At 46.5% G+C, this 17309-nt stretch overlaps 1 protein-coding gene across 1 annotated transcript in view; it reads right to left on the minus strand.

The window, feature by feature from the left end:
- Positions 1–17309, minus strand: part of Crk (Crk proto-oncogene, adaptor protein) — an 83631-nt gene that overhangs the window by 35744 nt on the left and 30578 nt on the right. Inside the window, exons 3-6 of the mRNA XM_075673317.1 lie at positions 14968–15121; positions 6248–6298; positions 5973–6104; positions 4019–4171 (exon numbers count right to left, since the gene is read on the minus strand). Coding sequence (XP_075529432.1) covers positions 4019–4171; positions 5973–6104; positions 6248–6298; positions 14968–15121 — 490 coding nt within the window. The remainder of the gene's footprint in view (positions 1–4018; positions 4172–5972; positions 6105–6247; positions 6299–14967; positions 15122–17309) is intronic.

A 17309-nucleotide genomic window follows, 5' to 3' on the forward strand; every position in this document is an offset into this window, starting at 1 on the left:
ATGGATGCGCTGGATCTCTTACGCACGTATGCAAGAGCAAGCCTTAGCAGCCCTGTCAACCTACGAGCGCCTTATAGCCCCGACGCTTATTAAAAAGCGGCAGATGAGGCTGACGGAGTTCTTTACTTCCACCTAAGTTGTATAGAATTGCTCTGCAGGAAGTTAAATAAAATATTCCAGCGTTCATCAGTCAACGTCGTCATTGCTCTACTGAGCGCGGTATCATCCGATGGCTGCGAGCGTTAAGCGCTCTAATGGTAAGTGGTGCCCTCATGGATCCACCAAGTTAATACTACTTACAATTTTCTTCGAAAGAATATTCAAGTTGATAGCTCTGGTATGTGTATAATTTTTTTTTCCTTTGCGCCAGGGGTTGCCATGTCTTCGTGAAAGGAATTTTTTTTTTATGATGACAAATCATGATGATGGCACTGATGGCCACGTCTAGTGGCAGCTATGAGCACTAGGCGCGGCGCTTGCTGCAGACCTGCTCTTCACCGTACGCGTAATGGAGAAAAATTCGTTCGTGCCCGCTCGCTATCGGGCATTATGCTCTTGGTTGTGTTATTAGTTCCGGGGTTTATTGGTTATCTTTGTAATTTTGCTATCTACAAGGTGCCATACGCCAAGAGTGTTCCAAGAACCTGCATCTTTATTTGGACTGCTGAAACATGCAAACCTCGATTTAACGAAACTCGCAATTTAACGAAATATTCGGCTGCAAATTGGACTTCGTTACAGTGGAACCCCGTTCATACGTTTTTCACCGGACCGGGGAAAAAAAACGCAACAGCCGGGAAAACGCAACAGTGAGGAAAGCTCTGAAAATGAATGAAAAAAAGTGCAGCTTCAACTATAGACAATTTATTTCCACAGAGTGCGCTTAGGACCTAAAAAAAAGTCCAGAATTGTGGCTTGCCGTTTCTTTCGCTCGCTAGAAATCACCACACGTTTCTCAATAGCCTGCAAGGCCGCATTGCTGTCAGCGTCACTGTGAGGTGCGACGTACCTGCGGAGGAGGTCCAGAGCCGCGACGGCTTTTCCAAAGCTACGATTTGGCAACTCCCCGGCATCATGCGGCTGGTGCATCGCAGTCTGCGACTTCACTCGCGACCGAGATCCCAACGATCTCGGCGATGCTCTGACACTCTGACGTCACGACGACAACATCCACGGCGACGTAGTCGTCGTATGTGACCGCCATTTTGGCTTATGGCGAGTTTTGGCCGGGCTTGGCTATGGAGCTGGCTGCAAGAAGCCGCACGCCAATTCGATGGCGGCCTCTCGAACTGGCGTGCGGTTTCTTGCAGCCAGTTCCATAGCCAAGCCCGGCCAAAATTCGTCAAAAGCCAAAATGGCGGTTGGAGCGCGTTGCCTACTTTAGCCCAGGCAGGTTCAGGGGGCTAAGTTGCGACGTATCATGCGGGAACGTTTTCACAGCTACGACGTAACAGCGGGGTTCCTTATACATTGGATCCTATGGAAGCTATGCCGGGACCGGATGAAAACGACGTAGCAGCCGGGAAAACGCAGCAGTGAGGAACGTAACAGCGGGGTTCTACTATATATCGAGGTTCGACTGTATTTCCTTCGGTCCCTTGAAGTTCACTCAAGTGAGAGTTCACTGTAACAATTTTGTCGCGCAAAGTGAATAAATACTGCGTTTTTTTCCCCTTTCATTGCACTCTCTCTGAGTTTCAGTTTCGACAGGTAAGTGGGCGATCTCGTGCTATTTCGGTTAAGCAGTACTACCGTTTAGTACATACTTTTTCCGAGCTCTGGTCAACTACGATTTAATGAGGTTTCATTGTAGCCAACTGAAGCATGCGAGCGACGTCGCTATTTTGACCTACTGGTGTGCAACTTGGCCAATAGCCTGACGTTACCGTAATGGCACCAAACAGGCGATGCCACTATAGTGCCGCTTTCAAATGAAAAGTTGTGCTAGCCACAGAGGCATCATCAAACGTTCAAGCCGGGTGAGACTTCGACATCGATGAGAAAAATGTACGTTGTTGGAGGGGGCAACGGGAGACACCTTTTACATGTGCAGCAATGAGGAGATGACAGCGATAAGAAAGATAGCGCGAAATAACGGGGAGGAGCTGTTCATCGAGATCACACCACATTTCGATGCATGTGAGCCGTGCCGCACTGTCTGCGCATGCATGTGCACGCCAACGCAAGCGTGTGTGTGGTCTGGCTAGTGGCGATAACATCGAGTGAGCTCGGCATGTTCATATCAAATAAATGCTGTGTTCATTTTGTGAACGCTGTCTTCACTTTTTTGTTTGGCCTACATTCAAGGTAAGTTTTTTTTCTGGTTTTGGAGATTCAGGAGTTGGCTTAGAATCAGGGCTGGCCTAGATTCGAATAAATATGGTACCTTTCTTTTATTGACCTAAGAAAGAAACTAATTACATATTTATAAGCAGCACACAAGATTGGATGTGTCCTGGAAGTTTCATGAGTGTAGAGCGAGTATCAAAAATGGTTGTTCTGGATGCCATGTCCCCTCATATTTAATGCTGTTTGCTTTTGTACTTGAACACAAATTTTGGGCTACATGTAATATTGTCACGTGGTGGTGACGTTGAATAATACAGTAGCAATACTGTGAACAACAAAACTAACTTTTATTGGGCGAACCTGTGCCCACAAAACAGGCTACACTTATAGCACAAAGATAGCGGCGAACACGCTTGGCGATCGTTGAAAATCTGATCAGCGGGTCAAGCGCATCGGCTTTTATAAAGCAGTCATCGAGTGTTCCAGACTAATCGTTGGGACCCGCATGCCTTCTAGAAAGTTCTACACCATTCGTGTCAAGTGATGAAATCAGATAACACAAGGTTCAGCGACAACAGACAGCGAATAGAAGCATCGATAACTTTCCAGAAACTTCGGATACATGCAGGCGCGTCCCGCGCTGTGCGATAACATTTCTTAGGCAGCAAAACATGTCGCCCGGTAAAGACAAGTACACTTGTCAATATTCAGGCTTCGATATCTCAATACCAAGAACAGATAGCACTTATCTTTTTTTGCAGAACGGTGCCTAATGTATACTCTATGAAGTATGGCAAGCAATTTTTTTTTCCCTTTGAAAACTAATTATTTTCCTACAATTTTTGCCACATACTTGGCATATTTTCTGGGCTGTAGAATATCTATTAACGGTCAGATAAAAAATTTTCTTGCTATCCTTCATTCCTTACTCTTTATGCTATCTAAACATGCCTTACAAATAATATTTTATTGAGCTATTTATTTTCCATTGTGGCCTGAAACAATGGAAGTGAAATGTTAATTATCACAGAAACTAATTGACCTACAACAATATTACATATTTGAAATCAGCGCAAGAATCTTAATAATACTGGAAAGTTTCATTAATATTGATGAAAAAGCTGATGAACATTATTTCAATAGCAGTGTCCACCCTTCAAAAAATTTCTCACGACAGAAGTGTTCATAAGAACAGGAGCCAGCCAGCCATGACATCGGACATATAATATTAGCGCTGGCTTCATGAATTCAGCGCCAAGTGTTTAGACCCTTTTATTCTTCGTATAAGGGCGATAGCCAGCATGTTAGTCCTGCTCTACGTTTGTTTGTTGTTGGTTGGTGCTCGGCTTCTACCGTCCCTTTCTTCTGTCCATCTTTGTGTCTCTGCACTGCAATTTGTCATGAAGTTGAACCGACACACCCAAACAGCCACAATTCTGAAGTAAACATTGTGTTGATTTTATGTCCATTATTACTACGTACATTTCTCCAAAATTTATGCAGGAAATATATTCAATGAAAGGCATCACACTCATTACAGTATGCTCTCAATTTTTAAGCAAACCTGTTGCGGGGCCCTTTGAAACATTTTTGAGAGAAAAGGACCTTTGCTAGCCCCACATATTGCAACAACATATTGCAATCACAGATATTTATAATTGCCTAGGCACTTTCAAGTGCTGCACACAAACTACAGCCAAGCTAACAGCAGTGAGACATGCTGACATGCCTGCACATTAGATGGGGTGTTGTACTTGATGGGGTCGCCAGCGCCAGGCGTGGTCCGGGCAGCAGGTGGTGCCACGGGTGGTGATCCCAATTGCGGGGGTGACGCAGGTCCATTCCACCCGTGCCCATCATTGGGCAGCTGGCAGTCGTCGATCTGTGGAACATATTACAACAAGTTGGCGAGTCAGCCAAAGTGGGTGATGCTTGTTGTATTACAATACTGGACGATATTCATTGCTTCCAGGTTATAATAATCAAACATTAGACGGAACTATGTGCGAACTTATGGCTTTTCCCAACATGCATGCGGACCTAATTTTGGAAAGAATGGACAGTAGTAATAACAGATCTTCATCACTAGATCATCGTGGTCCACTGTAATGCACCTCGACTGTTTTACAAAAGCAGTGATCGTGGCAAACCAGCATGGCTGTTAATTCCTATACGATTACAGTCGCCGACTGATTTTTTGGACTCCAAAAATTCGGACATGCTCGATTATTCGGTCTGCTTCGCGGCACCGCCATTCTCCCCATAGACCATAACGTATAACAACTGCCGAAAGTTTAGACACCTTGCAACCTCTCGCCTGATTTTTTAGACACTCCTTGAGCAACTCGATCGAGAGCACCATGCACCTACTCTGACCGGTGCATGGTTCGACTTGCTGAATGCAATTTTTGTTTTGAACGGAGCCTCCTTGCTGCCCCATGAAGTGGGGCTACTGCAAATCCCCGCTCATCATCATCGTTTCTGCCCAGTTCGATAGAGTGGCTACAGCAGTTCCAGTCTCAGCTTAGTAAGCCATGTCAAGACAATCCAGCAGCTTATTTGTTTCTGTCTTCGTGCACGACGCTGCGAGTAGGCCACGTTTTTCGTTTGTGCGACTGGTGTCGGCATGACGGCGTGGTGATGTTTGCTTTGTATGCTGTGTTGAGCTTGCGGTGATGCAACGTGACATACGGAAACATCGCGTCGAGTGTCTAATGGCATCGACAGTGCGCGCACAGACTGCGCTGGGGAATGCCGGAAAGCGGGTGCCGGGAGGCCTAGAATTTGTCGCCTTCCGATGTGCCCCCTACTGACGCCAAAAATATTCTGCCAAGATCTGCGCAGTGGTTGCATTGCGATTCCGGACACTGTCTCATTTGACAGTTTCACACAGGTGCTGATACTGCTGTACTGACATGCGCAGAACTCGACGACGAGATAATTCGCCAGATTTCTGCTGCACCGCCGGACGATGACTCCGAGTCGGAAGATGACGCACCAAGTGCTACGCTGCCGTCGCATGCAGAGCATATACAAGCAGTGACCGTGCTTTCAGCCGCCTATAGCGACCGTATGACCCTCTCCGAGATTCAGGGTTATCTGATTGCACGTAAGCGGAACAGCGTGCAATGGCGCATTCACAATTTCTTCAAGCCTACTGCCGAGCCCGAATAAGTGCATGGAAATAAAGGGTCTTTTTTGTTTTTTCTTAATCTGCTTTTTCAGACACCTGTTTATTCGGACATTTCCGCAGTCCCCGTGAGGTCCGAATAAATGGTCGGCGATTGCAATATTCTCTACAACAGCCCTTAAATAGCAATTTCAGGAGATGACACATGTCCCGAGCGGTTAGCAGACATGAAAAAAATCCCATACATTGCCTCCGAGATTTTCGGCGCGTTGCAGGCACTGCTTAATCTCTGAGGCTATTCCGAGGAGCAGTGCTCATCCTCGCAACATTCTGGGTCCTGCATCATTGCCACGAAACCTTTTTTTTTTTTTTTTCGGTTCGATTATTATAACTGTCTATGCGTGCAGACTTTTCAGGGGTAAACACAAATCCAGCTGCATGCAAATAATAAAAATTTGCTCAGAGGCTTCTACATACCTATGCTAGCTTCATAAAACTAGGCTCCTTACACATGGTCCAAGATTTCATTGCCCCAGCTGGCCCTTTTTCTCACCTTTTCGACATATGGCACAGGAATGGACCCCGTGTGGCCAAGACTGTTTCTTGCGGTCCACCATTGGTCTTCGTCCTTCGAGATAACAGTCAGCACCTCACCCTTTCTGAAGGGCAGGTCATCGGCGTCCCCCTGCAAACATCCAGGCTTCGAGGATGAGTCTCCACAGGTCAGCTTTAATGGCAGCGATTGTTTCAACATCACAATGCTGTGCCCAATTTAGTGGCATGATTGGCAGATTCAAAGCAGACAGCAGATGTTAGAATGGAACTCACACTGCCTTCAAAGTCGTATTTGGCTTTCACTCTCTCAACCTTTTTTGCAGCCTGGAAAAAAAGAAAATTGATAATTATTAGTTCTCCAGACAGATATTTTGTGCCAAGTAAAAAGATGGTACAGGATCAATGAGCTTGCGAAATTCACAATGGCACATTTCTGTCATCAATAGCACACAGTGCATCCCCAGAATCCTCCTCAAGAGCATGCAGCCTCCTCAAACAATTCAGTCATGCAACTCACAATACTCCACAATCCACTCACAGCTTAGGAGGAAGTTTTAGCTTAGGAGTGTAGTATAGTGTCGCCCCCTGCCAGATCTCTGTGTTATTATACATTTATGTTTTGTAGTAGTTTAGCTAGATGGCGCACCCCCCTTCTGCCATGTCACGAGCTGGAACCAATCAGGAGGTGTCATCTGGCGTGTGAAGTCCTATTTAGTAATAAACGGCCGCTAGCCGGCTGAGTCTTCATTACGGTTTTCATCAGGACCAGTTAGCTCCGAGTCTCCTTCACTGCGCCGGCGCTCGCCGTGCGTTCGCTGGCCGGGGGCCCCCACTTGCCTGCCGCTGCCGACACAACATCTTTTGGCGACGAGGATGGGATTCCCGCTGCAGTTCCGACCGAAGCCCCAGGAAACCAAAGAGCTTCGTAAGTGAAGCGTCCCTTACATGTCTGCACGGCCTGCAAACGCCGCCGACGCACTTGGCGTCGCGAGGCTTCCGAGCCTAGGCCTACTCGCCCCCTTTTTCTTCCGTGCCCCATTCCTGCTGCGAGCTCTGGCTTGTTTTCCGCACTGTCTCCTGCACGCTACCGGCCATGGCGTCTTTTATGGCGAACCTTCCCGTTTTTCTGGAATTGCCCGGGCCACCGTTAATTCCATGGCATCGATGGAAAAAAATTTTTCAGGCCCATCTCGAAGCGGCCGGCGGTGGCGACTGGACGGACGCGCGACGAGCGTCCGCGCTCGTCAGCGCTCTCGGGCGTGAGGGACAACGAAAGTACTTTGCAGACGAGGAGCAGGAAGCAGCAAGGCAGTCGCCCGGCGCAGTGTCACCGTCAAGCGAAGCAGAAAGGCAGTCGACCGGCGCAGCGTCAACGTCAAGTGATGCGGTCCCGCCAGCGTCAGAGTTTCAGAAACTCTTGCAGCGGCTTGACCGGCTGTTTGCCGCGTCAACAAATGTTCTGGCGGAGAGGCACGCATTCACCAGTCGAAGGCAGTTCGAGGGAGAAGGATTCTTGGAATTCGTGACCGCATTGAAGGAGAAGGCGGTACAGTGCAACTTCGGCACAGCCTACAACGAGCGCGTCCGAGACCAAGTAATACATGGGGTAGCGAACGTCAGCGTTTGCGAAAAGTTATTGGCTCATGGCGAAACCCTGTCCCTGGACAAGGCAGAAGAAATTGGACGCTCTTTAGAAGCCTTGCATCGAGCGAACCGCGCGTTCGGCTCCGAAAATGTTCGAAGAATCAAGGCATCTCAACTTGGCGTTCCATTGACGAGCCAAGATGACAGACTTCTTCCGGGAAGATGCCAAGATGGCCGACTTCTTCCGAGAAGCCGCCAAGATGTCCGACTTCTTCCGAGAAGCCGCCAAGATGTCCGACTTCTTCGGAGAAGCCGCCAAGACAACCGACTTCTTCCGAGAAGCCGCCAAGACGACCGACTTCTTCCGAGAAGCCGCCAAGACAACCGACTTCTTCCGAGAAGCCGCCAAGAGGGCCGACTTCTTCCGAGAAGCCGCCAAGAGTGCAGACATTTCGCACATGGCTCCTCCAGGAACCGTGGTGCATGCGATCGGTGTGGCAGCACGAAACATATTGCAACGTACAAGAATTGTCCAGCAAGGAACCAGCGGTGCAACGCCTGCCACACGTTGGGCCATTTTGCATCAGTATGCCGAAAAACCCGTACTGTTCAACACGTCAATTCCGCAAAGACGCTGTCTTCAACTTCCGCAAGGCAGCCGTCCGCGTCTGTCTTGACGGTAAGCGCTTTTGAAACTAAAAAAGATTTGGAAGTTCCGGTCGTAGTGAACGGCGTCTCCATGCGACTGCCGGTGGATACGGGAGCGTCTGTGTCATGCATGACGGCCGAAGATTTTAGAAATAACTTTGGTCGACAGCACAGGCTGTCACAAGCAACATTGGACTTGAGAAACCTCTCCAATCAACGCATCGACATTCAAGGCCTGTTTCAAGCCACTGTCCAGTTTTTCCAAAGGTCATGCTCCATCACGTTCCACGTAACGACTGCAGGAACATCACTGCTGGGTTTAGACGCCATCAAACGCCTGGGCATACAGATCGACGGTACGTCGCTGACATGTCGTCTACCATCGCTTCCTTCAGTACAGAGACCCACAGGTGTGCTTCCGGGTTTTGATCACCACTTCAGTGACGAGTTGGGTCTCATCAACAACTTTGTCCGAGTTCATCGGCAGCAAGATGCGAAACCAGTATCTTCAAAGTTGCGCCGACTACCCCTGGCTCTCCGTGACCGGGGCACAAATGAATTGCGACGTCTCGAGGACTGCGACGTCATCGAGCATGTTGAGGCTTCTGAGTGGGTGTCTCCACTCGTGGTGGTGCGCAAGAAGGATGGAACCATGCGGCTCTGTGTAGATCTACAGGAACAGGACAGTCTTGTGCCTCAAGTTCAAGAAAGAGTCTTGCAGAAACAGTGGCAAACTAAGCAGTGTGTAGACAAACGTAGAGGTGCTCAGGCAACTCGTGTCAAGGTGGGAGACACCATCAGAATTAGATTTAACAGGAAAGGATTTTTTAAGTACAGTAAACCTCGTAAAGTCAAAGCCCAGATAGGACCATCTACTTTTCTACTCAGTGATGGGAAGACGTGGCATGTGTCTAAGTTAACCTTAGTGATGAAGGATCCAGCAGGTGGTACATTGTGTACAAGTGATAGAGACTTTTTGTACTCATATTCAAATCTGGATAGTCATTTCGATGACTCATATGTAGAGACAGCATCTTCTCATAGTTATAAGCATCAGCTAAGTAGTTCGTTTGACTGTATCACTTCCGAGTCTGCACAGTCAGCAGTCGTCTCTGATTCCGTGGGGGAATCGGTAGCCTCCCAGGACTTGGGACGCCGAGAGGAGCTTCCTGGGCAACCCTCTCCAGGTTTGAGCTACACCCACATTCAATTGTCCAACCAGGGGGAGGGAAATAGTAGTGGGACGACTGGGTCTTTAAAGTCGACTGATATGCGTCGCAACCCCCAAAGTTCTTCTGAGGTACGCACGCGTCCTCATCGTGACAGAAAACGGCCTCCGTGGCTCGATGATTGTTTCTTGAACGTAGAGCGTATTGCCGTCTCAGGCGATTCACATGTTTCATTAACACAGGTATAAAATATGTTCCTTGTTGCGGTGCAGTGAGTCTTGTGCCGTGTTCCTTGTCAGATTTTGTTTTGACTGACTGCCTGTGTTTTGGTGTCCAAGTCTGGTGCGCGTGTATGTGAACTTGGGCGGGGACAGACTGAATTTGTTGTGGACTTAAGTGCGTGCCATGTGTGCATCTGATGCGCGTGTGTGTGAACATGGGGGGGAACGAACTGAAGTTGTCCTTGGACTTAAGTGCGCGTCTTGTGTGCGCGTTTCACTACATGCTTCCTTATTTCCAGGGGGGGATGATGTAGTATAGTGTCGCCCCCTGCCAGAGCTCTGTGTTATCATACATTTATGTTTTGTAGTAGTTTAGCTAGATGGCGCACCCCCCTTCTGTCATGTCACGAGCTGGAACCAATCAGGAGGTGTCATCTGGCGTGTGAAGTCCTATTTAGTAATAAACGGCCGCTAGCCGGCTGAGTCTTCGTTACGGTTTTCATCAGGACCAGTTAGCTCCGAGTCTCCTTCACTGCGCCAGCGCTCGCTGGCCGGGGGCCCCCACTTGCCTGCCGCTGCCGACACAACAAGGAGCTTCTATCTTAATGCATGAAAATGGGGAAACTGTTTTTCTCGGCGACCACTACACCGATTTTGATGAGGACTGTTGCACTGAAGTGATAAATTTATATTCTGATGATTGTGGTGTGTACAGTTTTAATACAGGCAGTCAATTTCTCAAAAAAATTATTGAAAATTGAAGAAAACTTGTGTATAAAGTTTACAACTCAAACTAGCATTCCGTAAACTGCCCCAAACAATACATCTCGAGTGGACAAGATTGATGTATTATACACTGATCTGAAGCATACTGATTATTTGTAAGTGAAACTTTTGCAAGACCCTTGTAAACATTGTAACAAACTCACATAAACAGTAAATTTATATATCCAATTGGTCCACTTGAGATTCTCTAACAATTGATGTTTACAAAACTGTGACATCCATTTTTAGTGCAGAGTGGCAGATTTGTAAACATTGTGCTTCAAGCTTTATGAGCTTTACTCACTTATGGCAATTATTTGTTAATATCTACAGGCACTAAATCAAAATTCTGCTCCCCAAGTCTCTTGAATTTTGCTTTCTCTGTCGAATGCAACAAATTTCATTCAAATGGGTACAGTGGTTGTCTCATAAAAGCATTTCTGCCTTTTACGACCATTTGAATAAAGAAATTGGAGTTGGCCCCAAGCTAAAGCATCCCTTCCCTCCTCAGCCTGGCTGATGAATATACATATTTCAGAAAAATGATTATAACGCTCCTTATTACTCACCTAATAGACGATGACGGGCAGCCACATTCTCTTATACACAATCAATTCATAACACGCTAATGTTGTTTACATCACGTTTCCACAGAGGTGTCACAGTGCTCCGACACACAAGCAGACAGAGACGTAGCATACTGTAAAGACCTCACCGGAAGAACTTGCGCCCTCTAAACTAGGATACGGCTTGGTGATGGCAACAAGTGCGGATGGCAGTTGCCAAATCGTTTGCATCTGACCACTTTTATAAATGTGTTGCTGAATCTTCTGACGTGCTTGTGGCGATGATGAGGTAAATTCTAGAACATGCCATGGTGATATGTTAGCGCTGTCTACAAACTAATACATGTTAAGCCCATCTTTCTGGAATGTACTATGGAGTTCAAGAATTGTGACTTATCTGATACTGCGAGCACTTTTTTTTTTCCAGAAAGCAAGCACTTGACCACAAAGCTACACAGTGAAAGAGAATCAAGTTCACATGGCTAAATGTCAAAGTTCCAGTCAAGGGGGCTGTTTTTGTTAAGCCTTCCCACACCGCCACCGAGACGTCGACGAAGAAGTCGCCTCACAATGAAGGCGTTTTTGGAAACCGTTCGCGGATATGCGTGCCTCTATGACAAAACGAACATCGATTTTAAGAACAAGGAGCTGCGCGCCAACCGCTGGCACATTATTGGACAGCAGTTTGGCATGATAGGCGAGTCATCATCATCATCATCAGTCTGGTTACGCCCACTGCAGGGCAAAGGCCTCTCCCATACTTCTCCAACAACCCCAGTCATGTACTAATTGTGGCCATGTCGTCAATGCAAACTTCTTAATCTCATCCGCCCACCTAATTTTCTGCTGCCCCCTGCTACGCTTCCCTTCCCTTGGAATCCAGTCCATAACCCTTAATGACCATCGGTTATCTTCCCTCCTCATTACATGCCCTGCCCATGCCCCCTCCCCCCCTTTCTTTTTCTTGATTTCAACTAAGATGCCATTAACTCGCGTCTGTTCCCTCACCCAATCTGCTCTTTTCTTATCCCTTAACGTTACACCCATCATTCTTCTTTCCATAGCTCGTTGCGTCGCCCTCAATTTAAGTAGAACCCTCTTAGTAAGCCTCCAGGTTTCTGCCCCATGCATGAGTACTGGTAAGACGCAGCTGTTATACACTTTTCTCTTGAGGGATAATGGCAACCTGCTGTTCATGATCTGAGAATGTCTTCCAAACGCACCCCAGCCCATTCTTATTCTTCTGATTGTTTCAGTCTCATGATCCAGATCCGCGGTCACTACCTGCCCTAAGTAGATGTATTCCCTTGCCACTTCCAGTGCCTCGCTACCTATCGTAAACTGCTGTTCTCTTCCGAGACTGTTAAACATTACTTTAGTTTTCTGCAGATTAATTTTTTAGACCCACCCTTCTGCTTTGCCTCTCCAGGTCAGTGAGCATGCATTCCAGCTGGTCCCCTGAGTTACTAAGCAAGGCAATATCATCAGCGAATCGCAAGTTACTAAGGTATTCTCCATTAACTTTTATCCCCAATTCTTCCCAATCCAGGACTCTGAATACCTCCTGTAAACACGCTGTGAATGGCATGGGAGAGATCGTATCTCCCTGCCTGACACCTTTCTTTATTGGGATTTTGTTGCTTTTCTTTATGGAGGACTACGATGGCTGTGGAGCCGCTATAGATAACTTTCAGTATTTTTTACATACGGCTCGTCTACACCCTGATTCTGTAATGCCTCCATGACTGCTGAAGTTTCGGCTGAGTCAAACACTTTCTCGTAATCAATGAAAGCTATATATAAGGGTTGGTTATATTCCACACATTTCTCTATCACCTGATTGATAGTGTGAATATGGTCTATTGTTGAGTAGCCTTTACGGTATCATGCCTGGTCCTTTGGTTGACAGAAGCCTGAGGTGTTCCTGATTCTATTTGCGATTACCTTAGTAAATACTTTGTAGGTAACAAACAGTAAGCTGATTGGTCTATAATTTTTCAAGTCTTTGGTGTCGCCTTTCTTATGGATTAGAAATATGTTAGCGTTCTTCCAAGGTTCCGGTACGCTCGAAGTCATGAGGCATTGCGTATACAGGGTGACCAGTTTCTCTAGAACAATCTGCCCACCGTCCTTCAACAAATCTGCTGTTACCTGATCCTCCCCAGCTGCCTTTCCCCTTTGCATAGCTCCCAAGGCTATCTTTACTTTTTCTGGCGTTACTTGTGGGATTTCCAATTCCTCTAGATTATTCTCTCTTCCATTCTCATCGTTGGTGCCACTGGTACTGTATAAGTCTCTGTAGAACTCCTCAGCCACTTGAACAATCTCATCCATATTAGTAATGGATTAGTAATTGCCGGCTTTGTCTCTTAACCCATACATCTGATTCTTGCCTATTCCTAGTTTCTTCTTCACTGCTTTTAGGCTTCCTCCGTTCCTGAGAGCATGTTCAATTCTATCCATATTATACTTCCTTATGTCAACTGTCTTACGCTTGTTGATGAACTTGGAAAGTTCCGCCAGTTCTATTCTAGCTGTAGGGTTAGAGGCTCTCATACATTGGCGTTTCTTGATCAGATCTTTCGTCTCCTGCGATAGCTTACTGCTATCCTGTCTAACGGAGTTACCACCGACTTCTATTGCACACTCCTTAATGATGCCAACAAGACTGTCGTTCATTGCTTCAACCCTAAGGTCATCTTTCTGAGTTAAAGCCGAATACCTGTTCTGTAGCTTGATCCGGGATCCGGATCAAGCAAGAGGTCCGGGATTCGAACCACGGACCTCTTGCACGAAGGCGGGTGTTCTACCTCTACGCCACCGCTGCACTGACAGGTGAGTAATTGGTGAAATTTTCTGAACGTTGCGGGAACATGTGTGAGGATGTCCCTGTGTTTGTAGATACCACGCAGGCGAGCAGGTAGCCAGCAAATTTAGGAACTTCCGCGACAGCTGGCTCAATATAGCCCTGGATGGAACATGAAATCGGCAGAACAGAGAGCGTGTTGTCACAAAAAGTATCGAATGAAACGAGACAACGCGGGTCTTCACGCGCCTTTGCCGCATGCCACGAAACGTGACTGTGGAGTTGCCCGCAGGCGTCTGCCACGTGGGCGCGCGTCGTGCGCGTTTTTGTCGCTAGTGTGGACGTACCTTAATGAGATGTGGGATTGTTCCCCACCTGTGGCAAGTTGTTTTTTTATCCACTTTCATTGCCATTAATTTATCATTTCTTTATTTCAATCAAGTAATTTCCCCTATGTTTTCCTTGGTGTCTTTGTTTGTTGGCTACTCCCGATATGATTAATAAAAATCGGGCCCCACAGCTAACCCCTTTTCTTCTTGTTCTCACATAAAGTTTGGATCATTAACTCTAACAAGTGTTCCACGCTTGTTGTTTACCACACAGGAAATCTGGCTGCGTACCCGAAGAAATGATGCCTCTTCACGGCCGTGCAGTTTCAGTACTTTCAGTACCTGCAATGCCAGACCGAAATATTCTGCAAAGCCACGTGTGAACAAAGTGGCGAGTCTCATTACCTTTGTGCATGTGCATTGAATTGCATAACATGCTTCCACTATTCCATGGCTCAAACAGAACTGCCGCGGCACTGTGGCTAGAACATGCGGCTCATAAACCATGTGTTCTCACAACTATGGCTGTGCTCTAACCTCCCCCAGCCACAAGGTCTTTCTGTTTTTCTGAAAAGTGTTCTTTTTTTTAGAACATTTGTTGATCACTTGAACAGCAAACAAAACAGTAGGCCTGAACAAATTAGCCGTTTACTTACAATACTAGCTGCAGGAACCGATGCACTGTCCCACGAAATTATGATGGACGTGACATATCCCATCATCTATTCAAAAATGTCAAGGCACATGTTGCAGTCACTTAACTGAGCCGCAAAGAGCACATGTCGTGTCATTATGGTTAACTTAACTGCCAACTACCACCGTCTGACGTAGGACGTCACCTGAGCCTATCAACAAACCTATCACCCTTGCTCGAATGTCATCGTTTAACACGGTTGTGTACTCACCGGCCTTACGAGTGGTGTCGTGTCCAGGTAGTGCAGCTTGTAAAAATTGAGCAGTGACGGTATGTCGGGGAACATCTGGTCACCAATGCGGAACCGTGTCTGCTCCAACTGTGTCACCCGGTTCACTATGTAGTGGCTCACCTTGTTCTCTTCCCTGCAAGGTGGAATACAAATTGACAACAAATCAATCACATTGACAACAAAAGCTCCTTGATAACAGGGCCGAAGCGCTGCCCTAACCACACACGAAATGTGAAAAGCAATGCAATAGGCATAGAATGTTTCAAAATCCTGGCTGAAATTCGTTCACACCGCATCGAAAGAGTGCACGCTAAGCTATATTTCGCACCAGAAACTTGCTTCAGACCAAAGCCAAATTCTCTCCCGCAGCACTCCTACAGTCAACTGCTCTACCAACCGAGCATATCGACTGAGCTCAAAACCAAATTAAAGTGACCATTTTATTTTTCATGAAAGTGTATACGTGCTGCAAGGACAGGCTCATGTCAAAAAAAAGAGAGCGAAATAAACGGACTGGGAAGTGACCAATGTGTAGAGAAAAAGCCAAACTGATGCGTTCAAGAAAGTAAATATTTATACCACCTTTAATTGGGCCGAATTAGCAATCGTGATGTCTGAATAAAAAAAGAAAACGAAAAACTAACCAAAAAAGAACTTGAGATTTCAGTGTGCCCTTACTATCTATGAATTCGTAAGCTCCGTTTAATACCAGCCTAGAGGACATGTTCGGATAGGTCTCCGTTTTTGCAGCTACGCAGTACTGTGCCCGTTTTATCACATATTCAGGCTTTCTTCATGACCGACGGCGGAATTCTACGGCGAACATCTGTTACCCTTACTTTGAACTAATGTTCATCCATCTCGGTCATGTAGGCACGATAACCCCAGAGAAAGAAATCGAGTGGAGAGAGATCAGGTGACCTAGCTGGCCGATTTACAGGCCTGTGCCTTACGCATCCAGTCGCATCCAGCCAGTTTCATGCTCGGCTTCTGCTGTGTGCGGGTGCCCCATCTTGCTGATACTGTACCATAGAACTGGAAGACAAGGCAGTGGGACTTCGCTGAGAAACTCGTCCACCACTCCTTCAAAGATTTCGTTCACGTAACGCTGTCCAGTCAATGTGTGATCAAAGAAGCTGGGACCGATTATAGCACCGGTGTAAATTCCAAGCCATATATTGAGCGACCACTGGTACTGGTGCCGATTGCACTTTACCCAGTGTAGATTAGAGTCCCTCCAATAGTGTGGATTAGACAAATTTACCTCAGTGTTTCTGCAAAAATAGGCTTCATCTGTGCACATGATGTTGCTCAAAAAGTCCGGTTATTCATCGGCTTTTGTGAGGACCCAGTTCGAGAAATCTAGAGGATTCTACAGGTCCCTATCTTTTAAGCATTGGTGCTGGTGGAGGTGGTACGGGTGAAAGGCCATCATTTAGAAACCTCCACACTGATGACTTGGATGTTGGTACCTGGGCGAGCACATTCCACACGCTAGCATGAGGGCTTGAGTTCATAAATGCTACAACATCCCTGCGTAGGCTAGTACTCAAAGATGGAGTCTTCTGCTGCTATTTCTTGGAGCTGCCGGTTTGTCTCAGGTTTTCATAATTTCCGATGACAGTCAATACGGTTGGCCTACTTCCATACTTCCATGACTGATCTATATATTTGCAGCCTTCCTCTTGTTGCCATTTGAAGATCCCAAGGCAAGGGTCATGTTTACCTTCTGCTCATTAGAGAAACACATGGCGACTGGGATGAAACAGAATGCACCTTTATACCTTTGCACTGACGCTGTCAATTCACTTTTGTGGCGATAGATCTTGTGGGAAAAAAAAAAAAAGAGACATCTGTGCACTTTATCTATGCTAAGACAACAGCAATCACAGCTTGTTTCCAACTAACACCAAATGCGACGTGTTACTTCGGGCTGGGCGTGGCAGATAAGGCACTAGCTCGATTATGATGTTTTTATTTATTTTTTTATTTTTTCCTGGCTAACTCGGGGGGAGCATGTTTGAGGGCGCTGCTTTATGATGTGGGTGGCAGCGCACTCCCATATGGTATTTTTTATATCTTGCGAAGCTTATTTATCTGTCGAAAAAAATTACGATGCAATTAGTATGTCGCTTAAAATACCACAGTTAGATGACCTTCAAATGCCTCACTGTCACTTTTATAATTTGGATAGTATGTCTCGAGCTAGATAATTAATTACAATTACCTAATTAAATCTCAGTAACGAAAAAATTACTGGCAGCTACTCCACTGTACTGTAAACAATATGCACTAGGAGTTCTTCGAGTAATGCATTGTTC

Source organism: Dermacentor variabilis, chromosome 10 (genome assembly GCF_050947875.1).
Source record: "Dermacentor variabilis isolate Ectoservices chromosome 10, ASM5094787v1, whole genome shotgun sequence".
Lineage (NCBI taxonomy): Eukaryota > Metazoa > Arthropoda > Arachnida > Ixodida > Ixodidae > Dermacentor > Dermacentor variabilis.